This window comes from Falco naumanni, chromosome 3, assembly GCF_017639655.2.
Source record: "Falco naumanni isolate bFalNau1 chromosome 3, bFalNau1.pat, whole genome shotgun sequence".
NCBI classification, from domain to species: domain Eukaryota; kingdom Metazoa; phylum Chordata; class Aves; order Falconiformes; family Falconidae; genus Falco; species Falco naumanni.
In genome coordinates, this window is record NC_054056.1 from 107,809,874 (window position 1) to 107,826,294 (window position 16,421).

General features: G+C 44.9%; 1 protein-coding gene across 1 annotated transcript; it reads right to left on the reverse strand.

The window, feature by feature from the left end:
- Nucleotides 1-59: 59 nt before the first annotated feature.
- FAM83H (family with sequence similarity 83 member H) lies at nucleotides 60-8,156 on the reverse strand. The gene is given in 5 exon segments (XM_040586949.1): nucleotides 60-4,009; nucleotides 6,073-6,197; nucleotides 6,528-6,692; nucleotides 7,709-8,095; nucleotides 8,097-8,156. Coding segments are annotated over 5 exon segments (3,384 nt in total). The 3' UTR covers nucleotides 60-1,362.
- Nucleotides 8,157-16,421: the final 8,265 nt, after the last annotated feature.

The window sequence follows — 16,421 nt, forward strand, 5'->3', positions numbered from 1 at the left end:
GCAGCCTCTTGCTTCCATCCATCAGCCACGTACCTGAACTGGTTTGGTGAGCCTGCAGCTAATGTCACAAGTGGGTAAACATGAAACCCAAGCTATCGGGAATGGGAAATTCAGTAGTTCCACATGAGAGCATTATTCCCTGTCATCTCTTTAGACAACGTCACAAAGATCAGGAAAAAAAAAAAAATTCAGTTTGGCAAATCCTGCTGGACGCCAAGCAGAGACAATCCAAGCTGAGGAAAAAACCCAAACAGCTAAGTAACGATATATGTATATGTTACAATGTACAGTGTTTTCTCGACAGCCTCTCTCTACCTTCTGTCCTGCAAAACACTGTAACACAACAGCGTGAACCTACAGCCTTCTCTGGCCTGTTTTAAAGCTGCATGTTTAAGCTTGGTACCAAACTACTACAAGAAAGGTACGTGAGAGAAAATACTTCTGAGCTTGAAAATTCCAGTAGCTTTATTCCTTCCATTGTTACGAGTCCATTCTTTCCTTGTATTCATATGGAAAGATGTGCTGACAAGTGATCCTTCCCGGGCAGTTACATTGTCAAGGAAGTTCCTAATTGGCCAAGACAGTATTTTAGATGCTTAGTTAAACCCCTGACTCGGCTGAAAAGGAATCCAAAACCCAGGTCCTTTTCCATTAATTGCATGTCAGTTTCCTTTTTTGGCCTTTCAGCTGCTGCTTTCAGCTCACCCCCTAAAGCGATAGTTCCATTATACATAAAGAAACAAACCAATAACGAAACAGAACTTAGAAAATGGTAAATACGGAAGCTGAGCATGTACTGCTAGACAAGACCATAATCATAGATAATGGCAAAAAGTTGTTGACATTTTTTTCTCCTGTAAACTTCCGAAAAGGTGCCTCCCATATTTGATTTGTTATTGGATACAAGCAAAAGATAACTGTACCTCAGAAACAATTGGTTTTTAAACATTTCTTCCAGTTAATGCATATGCACATCTCTGTGTGTGTCTGTGTGTATTTTTATTTCCTGGACTGAACTCAAGTATTGAATTTTCTATTTATATTCTTTCTTTCAGAAAGTGGAATTGCTTTGTCTGCTGAAACTATTCCCTGAGCACAACATAAAGAGACTCTTCCTTATTTCTTTGGTTTAAGCATCTTGGCAATTTAATAATTTTATTTGAAATATACTGGGATAAGGTTGCTTGATACCACATGACTTTATTGGGCAAATTGTGCCATAGGAGTCTAATGCTGAACACATTTTCACTTACTAACCATGAAGAGTATTGCCTATGGTGCTTATAGCCATTATAAACAAGTTACTTCCTCATTCCCCTTTGACAGTCAGTGATTATATGGAGTTAAACAGTATTTGTATGATCATTTTTTGGTCTTGAAGGTCCCCAGGATTTTGGGCATGAATTTTCCCATCTTCTTGTCTTTGGCATCTGTGTCATACTCCTCTTCACTTTGACTTGTATGTTCATCCTTTTTGCAGAAGACCTCAAATCTACTGTAGACTCGCTTCTCCTTCCGCATATTCTCCATTTTTTTCAGAAGGGTATCTCTATCCTCTGATGGTTGCCGCTGAAGATTTCGTTTCTGGCTCCCAAAACTCTCTGACCTGTGGATGTTACAGCTTTTCTCCTTCTCACCTTTCCTTTCTAAGCTTGTAGTTGACTTAGAAAGATCAGGGTTACTAGTGGATGGTAGTTGCTTGGCCAGTTCAGCTCTGTTCTTCTGACTGTTTGCAGAGATTTGTTCCAAAATCACCTTGGTATCATCACGGAGGTTGCTACTGTACAGGATGTTAGCTGTGGATGAAGGAAATCTCCCCTGTGTTGGCTGGCTGCTTTTGGGAGGAAGTGGTGTTGCAAATTTATGGGTTTTTTCTTCCTCCATCATTTCCTGACAGTCCCCTATGGAAGATCGTTTGAGAATCACAGCCTGCTTGTCAGATTTTCCACTCTCAGAAGTGGGTTCCTCCTCCGATTTCTTTTCACCTTTTGGGTTCAAAAGTTGCTTCAGCCGTAGTGACCCTTTTCTTAAAAATTCCATTGGATTTTGTTCTTGTTTTGAACAGTCTTCCTCAGATTTATTGAGAGAGCTGTCAGATCCTTGACTTCTAGGTAAATTTTCAAGAACTGATGTGGTACCTGTCCTAATCTGTGGTTTCTTCAGTTCTGTATTGACTAATTTTTGAGTGTCATCTTTGAATGTCACTCTTTCCTTCTTCTCTGGAAGAGTCAATTTCTGAGTGTCTCCTACAAATATAAGACTCTCCTTTTCTGGAAGAGCAGGTTTATTCTCTATGGGGTAAAACCGAGATGATAATTTGTCCACCTTAGTGCTAATGTGTGCTAGGGGATCTTTACTCAATGTGTCAGCAAGCTGGGGGGTTGATGATGCCATTCCAAATGGTCTGTCTGCTTCTCCATGCACTCTGTAAGTACTGCAGGAGTCTTTGGAGTCTAGTACCCTACTCTCCAGAATCTTATATTGCACGGATTTGGTACATTTCTTCTCTGTGTTCTGTGATTCTTCTTGTAGATAACTGGAAACAGCTTTGGTATGAGTGACTGTAGCTCGTTCTGTGTCCTTGCCCACAGCTTTGTACTTCTCTAAAAGTTCTGCTACTTTAGATGAGGTGGCTGTCTTTATAGTTTCGTTGTCTTTTGTCAACTCACTGGACATTTGTTCTTTTTGGATCATCTGAACCTTTTCTATTGTGGTGTTAGGCTGATCTAGCTTGGCAGCACTGAAAATCAGAGAGGACCTGAGTCTTGAGCTCCTCTGGATCAAAGGATTTATCCTGGACCTAAAGGCATCTTGTTTCATTATAGGGGTTTCTTCACCTACTCTGTCAGGATCTGCAAATTCTTTGGCACTGTCAATTCCCAGTGACTTGCTATTAAAAGGTATAGGGGATTTGAACGCTGGGATGAGGTCAGTGGGGTGCTTTGTGAGGGTATCCCCAAGAACATCATTATATGCCTCTGATTCCATAGGCATTGGAAGACCTTCTTCTGGTTCGGACTGGTATGCGCTAAGGTATGAAGAAATCCTCCAGTTACGTAAACCTGTTCTATTTTCCTGTGTGTTCTTGTCTTCATCTTGGTCCTCATCTTTGTCTTGGAAGAACAGGCGTTGTTCCAGGCTTTGCTTCTGTGTAGGTGAAGTCTGGCAAATAAATTTCTGTCCTATATTCTGCCTTCTTAACATCATTCCCATTGGGCCATTGCCTGCAGGATTCAGCTGATCAGAGCCATGTCTCACTTCCCTGGAAGAATTTGAAGGTACGTAATCCAGCCTTAAGGGGAAGCCCTCCTGTGGAAAATTGGATTCAAGTTCAGGGTACCTGGGTCCCTCTCCATAGTCTTCCAGTTCATTGAATCCTGGCCTGCCACCTCGGATTCTCTCAAAGAGTCCCTGAGGTCTTCCAGAAAGATGGGGATGTTCAAACTGGTACTGGTAGAACTGATCCTTCTGAAAATGACTAGACTGGATTTTAAATTCATCCATATTGTTCATGAACATCTGCCTGGCATACTGTTTGGAAGAAGCAAAATTTTCAAATGTTCCTTCTGCAAAACTGTGTCTCTTAAAAGCATCCAACTCCAACTGCTTGGAACGGAGAAAACCCCTGACAGGATCCATCTGAGAATTCTCCATTTCTACCTTTTTATACATTCGCATGGCTGACCCCTCCACGGTATGGCGCAACATGTCATCCCGCCTGAAATTTGATAGGAAATACCTGTCTGGGTCAACTCTGTCCATAAAGGAGGGAAAAAGGCTGTCATCCCTCTGGAACATCAGGGGTGCTTTTTTTGGAAAGAAAGGCATGTTATTGCCAAAGGGAGTCATGGCAAATGTGTTCTCTGCCTTTGCCAAGACATTGGCTGGAGGAACAAGAGGTTCTGACTGTGCAAACAAAATTCGGAATTCTTCGTCAAAGCTGGCCACCAGCTCCCCCTGGAAGATGTGTGCAATGCTTCTGTGAATCTTCTCAAAAGACCACATAAAACTACAAAGAGAAATAGAAGTCATGATAGTGTATTAGCATCAAGTAACTCAACTGTACCACTTTACATTAAACCATTTGCTTGCCTGAAGAAAATTCTGCTATTACTTACCACTCAGGCAGCAACTCATTGCACACTACTGTTCCTAAGCCTCGTAATTATGAATTGATTTGGCATCACATCTTTGCAGAGGACTTTACAAGGCAATAAATGACTTCTGTTCTAAAAAAGCCAGTCATTACTAACAACAACAAGAGAGTGAGGTGATGATAATCCTTATATGAAGTAGATGTTCCTGCAATTACTTCGGGCTTGTAATTGATCTTTATCAAGAAAATGTTGTGCCCATCTTTAAAAAGAGCAAAAGGATCAACTAGGGAACTACAGCAAGTCAGCCTTACCACAGTCTGAGGGAAAATTGTGGAGCAGATCTTCCTGGAAGCAATTTCCAGTCACAGGAATAACAGAAAGACAACTGGGATCAGATAGCAGGGATTTATCAAGGGCAAACCATGCCTGACGCATTCTGATGGCCTTCTACAAAGAGAAGGCTGGCTGCGTGGACAAGGGGTCAGCAGAAGATGAGGTTTCTTTTGACTTTAGCAAGGGTTTCCACATGGCTTTAAATAAGTATCTTTTAGCCACATTGGAACCCTGCAGACTGAATGACTGTGTCACACAGTAAACGGGAGATCGGTTGTACTGTCAGGCTTAATGGGTGGTAGTCAGTGATTTGAAGTGTGACTGGTGGACAGTTATAAGTAGTGTTCCTCAGGGGTGAGGGCTTGGGCAAATAGTCTCTAACACTGTCATTAACGACTTGGACAACAGGACAGTGTGCACCCTCAGCAAGCTTCCAGATGACACCAGAATGGGGTATGGTGCAGTTGATGTGCCAGCCAGGGAGACCTCAGCAGGCTGGGGAAATGCGCTGACAGGAATCTCATGAAATTCAGCAAAGGCAAATGCAGAATCTTGCACCTGGGATGGAACAACCCCATCCACCGATACAGGCTGAAGATGACTATCTAGAAAGCAGCTTGGCTGAAAATGACTTCGGGGTTCTGGCAGGCAGCAAGGCCAAAAAAAAGACAGCAGCACCTTTGCAGCAATGGTGGCTCAACACATACAGGGGTGCAGTAGTAAAAGTGCAGCCAATATGTCAATGGAAACGATTATTGCCCCCAAGTCAGCATATGTGACACTGTATCTGGAGTACCGAGTCCAGTTTTCACAGAGTGGTTGAGGTTGGAGTGCCCAGTGACAGGACCAGACGCAACGGGCACAAACTGAAACACAGGAGGTTCCATTTCAGCGTAAGGGAGCAGTTTTTTACTGTGCAGATGACTGAGCACTGGAATAGGTTGCCCAGGGACCTTGGTGGAGTTTCTCTCCTTAGAGATATTTAAAAAACATGCGGATGCGGTTCTGGGCACCTGGCTCTAGGTGGCCCTGCTTGAGCAGAGCGGGGTTGGACCAGATGACCATCAGAGGTCCCTTTCAAGGTCAACTGTTCTGTGATTCTGTGCAGGAAGAAGACATTCAGCATTATGGTGTGTGTCTTCCCACATCAAGCTCTGCTTCCCTGGAAATGGCTAGGTATCTGTCTGCAACGGGAAGTAGTGAATGTATTCTTTATATTGTTTTGCTTATGTGTGCAGGCTTGCTTTAGCTATTAAACACTCTATCTCATCTCACATTTGCCCTTCTGATTCTCTCCCGCATCCTGCTGGGACTGGTGAGCAAACATCTGTGTGGGGCTTAGCTGCCTGCCGGGGTTAACCCACAATACCTTGTAATTGCTGTATATTTTTCACAGATTCTATTAATTCTTGATGTGAAGGAAGCTTGGGTTCAGGTGTCTGGGCTTGAGGGCTTGTTTAATTGGTGTATCTACCTCAGTTGCAAAATAGTGTATTTTTCCTGAAAATTGCTGCTCAGTATCCTTCAGTGAGAAAAACTTTTGTCCCTGATGTTCATTGGGAAGTACCGAAGCATCGCTTTACCAATTAACCAGCCTCTTTCTCACCAAAACTGGGACATGTAACATTGCAGGGCTTCTCACCTGTAGTTGCCACTCAGCACCACCATGCAGTCTACCAGAAGGAATTTCTCTTTCATGTGGCCTTTGAAGGACATCCCCGTGCGGCAGTAGTAGGTTGGGCCAGAAACTGTCCTCACCCTTAGGAACTGCAAAGCAGACAAGGCACCAACTCAGCTAGAATATGTTACTTCCCTCCTCCTGCCCCTCCTTCTTCCCCTTGCTCTTTTAACTTCCATCCTGCCACCATTTTTATACTTCAGCTCTTAGTGAGTCTGTCTGCATAGAGATAAACCCATTTATTAGCGTGTCCTCAGCTTTCAGCCCTGTATTGTGCCAGCTCTCCCAGCTTTCTTCATACTCATCTTTCACAAGGCTCTGGCCCATTTTTCCCCTTTCTCAGGTTTTTACTTCACAGTGGCCCCCTGTGCGCCCTCACGATGCGAATTAGGGGCAGGGCACACCTTTGGTTTGCTCACCTCCACATAGTTAAGATTGACTCTGCATTTAGCAGCTGTGTCAAGGAAAAGCTGAGAGTTCATTTCATCCAGCAAGATGTACACAGGCACTCTGCGAGCAGCGGCATCCAACACCTCAAAGAGCAGATCCACATCAGTGAAAATGTCCATCACTATGGCTACCACCTAGGAAAAGAATGCAAGAAAGACATCAGCTATCTGTGCCTGCTGATGTCCTGACTATCATGTTCCTCAGCACCTCCCCATTCCAAAGCTGCACTGCTGCACCGTCTCCATTTCGACTTCCTTTTTAAACAGGAACCCTCCCATTCAAAGGTTCCTTTGAACACTGCAGGCCCCAAAACTGGAAACAGAATTGCTATCAAAGGTGCATATTCTGCATGTGAGAGGTAAGGGAAAACCCTCACTGCCACTGAGTGTTCCCTTATTCATTAATCCAATGACAGCAGGTATTTTTTGAGTCACGTACAACCTTCCAGTGTGGTTATCAGGCTGCTTGACCACTGCCTGCTCACCCCCTCCAACACACCTGTGCCATTTTCAGATAACTTCCTGGCCAGCATTCAGTCAGCCACTACATAGCTGCATCCGTATACCGATAATATGGAAAGTAGCTTCAAAGCCCTATTGCCCTGTTGTTCCCAACTCTTCTTTTATCAGTGAGTCTAAACACCTGATGGAGGGGTGTATGCAAGATGGAACCAAACTCTTCTCAGCGGTACCCAGTGAAACAGAAATACAGGCAAATCCAGTTTAACATAAGAAAAACCTTTTATACTATAAGGGTGATTGAACACTGGAACAGGTTGCCCAGAAAGGTTGTGGAGTCTCCGTCCTTGGAGATACTCAAGAGCATGTCCTAAGTAACCCTCTCTAATCGACACTGCTTTGAGCAGGAGGGGCAGGACTAGACCATCTTCAGAGGTCCCTTTCAACCTCAGCTATTCTGTGATTCTGTGAACTCTTGGTGTGTTTTAGCATTATCTTACATGCTTTTCCAGGAAACCAGAAGCAGAGGCTGGCTTTGATGCTGTAAATGGTAGTTTCAGAATCACCCTTCCCCTCTGCCAGGCCCTGGGAGCAAAGTTAAGGGAATTAGCAGAGGACCTGATGCATTCTGATACACCTTTTGGACACATCTGATTTTGTCTCTGCCCTAGCTGGGCTCTTCACTGTCTCACCTGTTGAGCTGCTCGAATCATTCTGCGAGCCTCCTCCTTAATGCTGGGATTGTCCGGGGGTGGTGGTTGCACGAGGGTTGTTACCTCTGTTCCCCTGAATCCAAAGACCATTGGCCAGCCCAGGTCAAGCTCAGGAACAGCAAGGTCTGAGTTCATGGGCCAGTAAGTCCCAGAGGATCCATCCATGTCATTGTCACCTGCGGTGTCTGTGCTACCTTCCTGATGGGCGTACTGGGGCTTCTGGAGATTCTGTATGATGTGATCCACCTCTGAGTTGCAAAGAAAATCAGGGGCTGCTTCCTCTGCCAGGAAGCGTTGGTAACTTTCTTTGCCTTCTTCAGTAAGCACATCCAAAGCTAAGCGGTAATACTCCTTGTAATGGGGGGGGGAGATAGTTAGGGTCAAGGGGATTGTCCCCCTGTGAGGAGCTTTGAGATCGACGAGCCATGAGGGGAGGGAGAGCTGTAAGAAAAGAAGAACCAACAATGAGAGCAGTTTCACGCCAGTGACACATCTGACCTCATTAATGGTGACAGTTGGGGGTTCACGATGGCAAAGTCAAAAGGGAAGAGATTCAAAGCACACAGAATAATGTCGGAGAAAGTTCATTCCGAATGGCTGGGGAGCCTTAAATTAGGCAAAGGCAGTAATCGCTTAAGCATTACTTTAACACAGTTACGTGTTTTGGGGCAAAATAAGGACAAATCAAATCAGGCAGCAATGTGATGAACAAGGATGATGCCTCTAACACAATGCCCGACTTTCTTTTTAAGGCTGCTGATTGCTAAGCTTGTCTTTTTGTTGTAAAGTTAACCCCACCCCCACCCCTTCTGAAGAACAATTCTGCTGATTATTATCTGGACTCCGTTAAAACTCATTTCCAAATGCTACAGAAATTATTTACTGTGTGTAATATGGCACTAAACCAAAAAGAATGTGCATGTATACAAATGTACCCTCCGAATCCTTATAAACTGGGTGTTATAATCACCTCAGCATATGAATAGAAACAGAGCAGAATGCAGGCAAGTATATGGGTACATGGTCAGAAGTCAGACGAGTCTTCATGAGATCCATAAAGAAATAGAAAACAAGGGACATGATTGCTTCTTCAGTCTCTTGATGTTGGGAGAAATCTGAGCTGAAGGGGCTCATATTCAGTATTTGACAATTGTCTGTAGGGAACATTATTTGAGACTAGAGACAAATTTAATTTTAGCCATTTTTTGTTTTTTTTGGAAGAAAAGCTTGCCATGCTACAATTACAACTCAATAAATAATATCCTGCTGATCTGTAAAGAACTCCAAAGTGCTTTGGCTTCTGACTTTCAATTAATGTCAGGGCCCAGACATACTTCTCCTGGGGCCCCAGCACTGACATGCCAACAGAGGCTTCCTCATAGTCAAAAAAAAAAAAAAAGAAAGAGCGTGGCTGTCTTTGACCACTCAGGAGAAGTTACATTAATAGAAGTGTGAGTATAGAGGGTGAAAGTGGCTGCTGTTGTCATAGCCATCCAACGCTTCTGCTCCCAAAATGAAAGGGATTGCCATGAATGTGGGGGGAGGAAAAAGAGTTCAGGCCCATACTATCACTCTTCTTAATAGCTGTAAGTATAAAGCTAGAACAGTCTCAAGATAAAGCCGGGGTGGACTTAAGTCTTATCTGACTACCTGCATAACACAAATCAGGGCTATGTTACTCCCGCCTCATACTCCCACAAGTTACTCCTGCTTCAAACTATAACTCCCAACAGAGCTGCATGATGCAACAGGAAAAAACAGGGTCTTAACATAAAGATAGCAACTCAATTTAACAGGTCCCTGTGCAAAGTATTCCAACTGATAATCATCTGAACATGTAGCCTTATTTGTAGTCTGAAGTGTCTAGATGTATCTTCCCACTCTAATTCTCATTCTGTCTTTTTTTGCTTAAAATAAAAAGCAGTCTAACGTATACCTCCATTTCGGTGTGCTTGTCACCTGTGTATCTGCTCTGAACTATTTGAGTATTTGAGTATATTTGAGTATCAAATAGTCTGAGACTATTTGAGTCTTCAGCCTTTCATTTTAGGGAAATGCTCCCAGAGTTCCGTTCATTCCTGGATATGAGATCACCATATTCAGCCATCAGATATAACCCATAAAGGGGACGGGACGGCAATGCTGCTCATAATGCTAGCTTGCTCGGAACAGTGATGATGAGAGCCAACTACAAAACCAAAAAACAAAGCAGCAGCATAAGAACCTTATGATACTGACTGGACAATCAAAAGGGCAGAAGGATGCTGATAAATATGAAGTGGTCAAACAACCTTAATTTTGTATTTTATTGATTAATATAATTATTCCAATACTGAAAATCAAATTAAGAAGATGGACTTTAAAGGCAAAGCGTCAGCTAAAGGCTAAGTATTATTAGGTAAGGAAAACAGAAAATAACACAGCTACACAGACTCAGAGGGAACTTGCAACCTGCATGCACTGTGAATATGAAAGTGTCATTCCTCACATCTTGAAAGAGGCTATTATAAATCTGAACTATGACTCCTCACTCTAGAGAAGACATCTACAAAATATGACCAGGGACAGCTGTTCATTTTCTCCTCCAGTACAAGAACCAGAAGGGCATAAAATTAAATTGGCAGGTGGTAGATTCAAGTTGAACACCAGGAAACACATGGCCTCAGTTGTACTTACTCTGCAGAACTCCTTCCCATGGGATGTTTTAGGATGGTTAGGAAAAGTATGTACAAACAGGACAGACACACAACACTGTCAGAACGCTTTTCCACAAACCCACAATTTGTGGCTGGAAAGGTAGGTCAGGAAACATCAGGGGAAGGCTAAGTGGGGTAGTTTTTAGAGTAAGAGGAGTCGCTTTAGTTCCCTAAGGATTTGTGGTAGTCAATATATTCATGAAGAAGCAGGAGAAATAGTACCAGCGATGAAATAAATTTGATGCAAAAGCAAAACGATCCTCGTGGTTTTCTCTTTAAGCTGCTGGCCCCAGGGCTGGGACCTGATGATCTCCAAGGTCTTTTCCAGCCTAAATGCTGCTGTGATTCTGAGCAGGGAGCTGGAGGGGCTCTTGCTGTGACTGCATATAGTGACCACGGGTGAAGCGGGACAGACTTCATCATGGATGTTCAGAAGGCTGCCTGTGCCGCTCCTGTCACACGGAGGGCCACCGGCACTGCCCTGTGCTGCCGGAACAAAACCAGCCTCTCCCGCCCGCGCCGGAGGGTGCTGCTCGGCTGCGTGCGCCCCAGGGGGTGCCAGCCTCGGCGGGGGGAGGCACCGGCTGAGGGCAGGCAGGGAGCAGGTTTGTCAGCACCCAGACGGGGACATCTTTAGGGCCACCACGCTGCTCGGCCCAGGCTGCCTCCCACCAGGGGCCCTGGGGATGCCGTCTGCAGCCCCCGCGGGGGAACGCGGCTCAGACCAGGGCCCGCGAAGGGCAGCCGGGCCAGCGCCCCGGCACCCGAGAGCAGCAGGCGGCGGCTCCCAGCCCCCACCTTTACCTGCGAAAACAGATCCCCAGGGCGGCAGCAAACACCTGAACTGGATTCCCCAAACACTGGAGCGCCAACAAAGCCCCGGCTGACTAACAAGGCTGGAAAATCTGCAACGTCACCCTCTTTGGCTCACAAGTAGAGAACAAAGGAGGGAGATGCTGTGTCCTGCTTCAGCCAGCTCCTTCTTAGAAGTTAATGCTGAGGAAGCACCATCGAGTCCTGCTTGGAAAGAACCTGCAGCCTGCTGAGTGTGCCGTTCCTGTGTTTGCCCACGCACGGTTCTAGTCATTAAGCCTCCTCACTTCCTTCAGGTGGTTTTAATTTCTTCCAAAATAGACGCACAAATCTGAGAACTGTGAAATAAAACCCAGAAATTATGTTTCTGCCACCGCAAGCCTAAGTAATTCATGACCTGTGAGGACACAAGGACAAGTTCCTAACAAATGGGCAGAATAACGAGTAGCTACAGTAACTGTGTTCGATCTTTACACTGTTTGCAAGTTGAAGCAGGGAAACTGTAAGAAATGAAATCCTTTTCCTCCAGGAAGACCCTAGGTTACCCTGAGTCTAAGCGTGAGAAAATCAGTCCAGTCTGCTCACTTTTAAAATACAGCTGTCACGTAACTTTGATTCCCCTGAACAGGCCCTCGTTTTCATTTTAGAAATTAAGTTCAGGAAGAACCTGAGGATTTCATACCTTTGTCTGGATTGTGTGACAACCTGTTTGCAACAGCAGCTGTCAGTCTGAGCGGGCAGCCTGCTGTGCACCCAGAGGTGAACTCTGCAGCGTGTTCACAGAAGGTCAGTGCCCCCAGGTAATAGCAGCAGTGCCACACAGAAAGTCTGCGTGGGTGCAATGAGGCGAATACACTCAGGACACTTCTCGTAGCTGCATGGACAGTACAGGTAAGCAAGAACAGCAATTTCAACCACCTGCACACGCCACACTCACTGTATGCGCTGGAGCGCATCTCTTTGTAGAATCCTTGCTAGAGGTAGATCAGTTCTGGTTTGAAACAGCTTCCATCATAACTAAGCAGGACTTTAATTTAAAAAATATCTTAAATATTCTGCAACTCTGAAGAGAAAACTAACTTACTGAATAGGATTCCAGGGAGTGAAAGCGCTTGACAGGTCTTGGGAATTACCTGGAATGCATTAAAAAAGATACATTCCTGTTTGCACTTGTGATGCACCTCCTGGTACGTCAGAGTGGAACAAGTGCCTGCACCTTACATTTGTGCAAGGTGGGCAGCTGATGATCTACTAATACAGATTTAGAGTTTGGGGAATAAAAACAGTTTCAAGAGTGACTGGTGGTGTCTACATCTGTAAGAAAATATTACTATAACCTCTGGATCCGAATGACAGTTGAAGAGGTTGAAGTTTCTGCATATAAGAAGGAAAAGCACGAGCAAATAAATATCTCTGTATCTGTTACTTCAAACACACAGGCAGCTGATTTCATAGTCCAAAAGGGCACTATTGTGGGCAGGGGGTTGTTTATGGAAGCAGAGAGGTGGGCTACGATATTCAGTTTTATTCCGTATGGCAGTTTTCCTTAAAGCTACTCATCTAGAGTGCTTTCTAGTTAGTGGCTATTAGCATTCATACAACTAGAAAAAAAATTAAATAATGGGTAAAGTGATGTGATGTGTTTTGTGTGTTTTCTTCACGCTGCATAATTTAACATCTTCGTTAACGACATGGACAGTGGGACTGAGTGCACTAGCAGCAAGCTTGCAGGTGACACCAAGCTGAACGTTGTAGTTCATTTGCTCAAGGGAAGGGATGCCATCCAGAGGGATCTTGAATGGCTTGAGGAGCAGGCCAGCGTGAACCTCACAAAGAACAGCAAGGCCAAATGCAAGGTCCTGTACGTGGTTCAGGGAAAACCCCAGTATCAATACAGACTGGGGGAGGAACAGATCGAGAGCAGCCCTGCAGAGAAGGACTTGGGAGTACTGGTGGATGAAAAGCTGGATATGAGCCAGCAGTCTGCACTCACAGCTCAGAGAGTCGAGCATATCCTGGGCTGCACTGAAAGAAACGTGGCCAGCCTTTAGAGGGAGGGGATTCTGCCCCTCTGCTCCGCTCTGGGGAGACCCCCCGGAGCACTGCGCCCAGCTCGGGGGTCCCCAGCACAAGCCAGGCAGGGACCTGCTGGAGCGGGGCCGGGGGAGGGACACGGAGCTGGTCCGAGGGCTGGAAGCCCTCTGCTGCGGGGAAAGGCTGGGAGAGCTGGGGGGGCTCAGCCCGGAGCAGAGGAGGCTCAGGGACACTTTTCAATACTTAACCAATATTTTAACTACTTTGATATCCTTCTGCAATAAGATCACCCTCCTAGTGGATGAAGGGAAGGCAGTAGATGTAGTTTTTCTGAATTTTAGTAAAGCTTTTGATACTGTCCCTCACAGCATCCTTCTGAACAAGTTGTCCAGCTGTGAGATGAGCAGGTACACGCTGGGCTCAAACGCAGTTCTCCAAGGGTCATCGTGAATGGGGCTACATTTGGAGCGTGACCAGTCACCAGCTCAGGGCTCAATTCTAGGGCCAGCTCTGTTGAATATTTTTCTCAACCATCTGGATGCAGGAGTTGAAAGCCCCATGAGCAAGTCTGCTGGTGATACTAAACCGGGAGGTGCTGTTGACTTTCTCAAGGGACATGAGGCCTTGCAGAGGGACTGGGCAATCATGAATAGCATAAAATCTAACAAGCACAAACGTTGGATTCCACATATGGGACAAAGTAATGCCAGGCACAAGTATAAATGGCGAGAGGAACGTCTGGGGAGCAGCCCTGCAGAACGGGACCCGGGGGTGCCGGCTGGCAGCAGGAGCCAGCAGTGTGCGCTGGCAGCAAGAGGGCAACCTGCATCCCGGGGGGCATCAAACGCAGCAGAACCAGCCGGTCAAAACAGGGGATTATCCTGCTGTATTCAGCGCTGGTGCGGGCTCACCTTTAGTACTGTGTGCGGTGCTGGGCCCCACATTTAGAGAAGGATGTGAAGGTCCTTGACTGCATCCAGAGGAGGGCAACAAAGCTAGTGACAGGGCAGGAAGGTATGTCCTTCTGAAAGGAGCAGCTAAGAACTCTGGGTTTGTCTGGTTTGGAGAAGAGAAAGGTGAGGGCAGACCTCATTGCTCTCTGCAGCTTCCTGAGAAGGAGACATGGAGATGCTGAGCTCTTCCCCCTGGGATCCAGGACCAGGATGCTTGGAAATGGTTCAAAGTTGCATCAGGGAAGGTTCAGACTGGACATTAGCAAGCACTTCTTTAGCAAGAGGGTGGTCAAACCGTGGAACGGGCTTCCTAGAGAGGCGGTCGATGCCCCAAGCCTGTCAGTGTTCAAGAGGCATTTGACAATGCTGTTAATAGCACGCTTTAACTTTTGTTCAGCCCTGAACTGGTCAGGCGGTTGGACTAGATGATCACTGTAGGTCCCTTCCAACTGAAATTCTATCCTATCCTATCCTATCCTCTCCTACTTAAAGAGGCTTATGAGAAAGATGGACTGAGACTTCTTACCAAGGCCTGTAGTGACAGGACAAGGTACAACAGTTCTAAACTGAAAGAAAGTGGGCTTCAATTGGAAATAAGGAAGAAATTCTTTACGGTAAGGGTAGTGATACACTGAAACAGGTTGCCCAGAGCAGCTGTGGATGCCCCATCACTGGAAGTGTTCACGGTCAGGCTGGACAAGGCTTTGAGCAACCTGATCAAGTGGAAAGTGTCCCCTTCCCATGGCAGGAGGGTTGGACTATATAACCTTTGAAGCTCCCTTCCAACACAAACCATTCTATAATTCTATGATTCCATTAATTGGTTGGCATGCTTTAATTCCCTGATCTGCAACAAGAACTATACTAGGTTGATGAATTCTCAGCTTGCATAAAGAATGCTAAGGGGTTTATATTAATTTATTTATTAACTTATTTATTTTTTTATAATTTGTATAGTGTATTTACATCACACCATTTGTAAGCCCTAAAAAGTATGTGTAATTTATGTGAAGAAATGTCTCAGGAACACTTAGCATTGGCATCATCCCAGTAATCTCCCTCTACCTTCTTGTGTGCTGCTACATCTACTATGAATATATTCCATGCTTTGCATGACAAGAGAGGCACAAAATGATTGATACTCATTCAGTAGTCTTTCAAACTGCCTCCCTGACTATTTAAGCAGAAGGGGAGAAGTTTAACTGGAAGCTCAAAGGTTATTATCTTTTGTCACTATAGTAAGCATGAGCTGATCTCAGGTCAATGAATAAATAAAACCTTTACCAAAATGGTTTAGGTAGCTCCTGAGCAGGAACTCTGCTAGGAATGCTAATTCACAATGAGAAAGCAGAGTCACCTGATCTTTTGGATTCCATGCACTTGTAGTCTTTGTCAGTACACTACTGCTACTGTCCATCTTGCATATTCAATCTTACAATTCATGTAGATTCTGCATTTAATTAATGTTTGGTGGTTTGGTGGGGTTTTTTTCTAGGTTACAACTCCTGGGAACAGCTATCTGCAACTGGCAGAACTCTGAGATTCTGGTTCAAATTTCATGTTGTTAAGCTGCCAGCTACAACGCTGGCTCTAGTTCTAGGTCAAATCACTATTTGATAAGTAATTCCCCTACAAATTAGCTGAAAATTATAACATACCATTTACAGCTAGTATCAGTTTGTAGTTTTTTAAACTACTGTCTCTTTATATCTGTTAACGACTTTTGATCCATTCAAAATGTGTCACTTATCACAGTGCAATGCTGGATTTTGTGGAGTACCAATTCACATGCCTTAAAGACCAGAGATATTACCAAGTACGCAGTGTTGCCTTGTCACTGTTTGACTCTAGAACTGAGCATTCTGTTCATTTTGTAAGGCACTCAGGATGTATAACACCAGGAAGGGAAGCTGACTATAAGTAGTTTCACATTCCTTCTTAAATCTTCGGCAGTTGTCATGCAGGAGGCCTGGAAGAGCAGAATGAAGAAAATATTTGGCAGAAGCAGCAAAATTTGGGCAAGAGCTCTCTGAAATGCATAGCCCATGTGGGCTCTTACTTCCTTAGAACTGATTGTCAAAGGCTGTCAGTAAAGTTAGACATCGGTTCTTTGATTTTATGCCTTGGTTCCTTTAACAGGAATTCAGTGAACACTTCGTCAGATTCCCTCAATCAAGAGTGACAAAAGATTAGGGC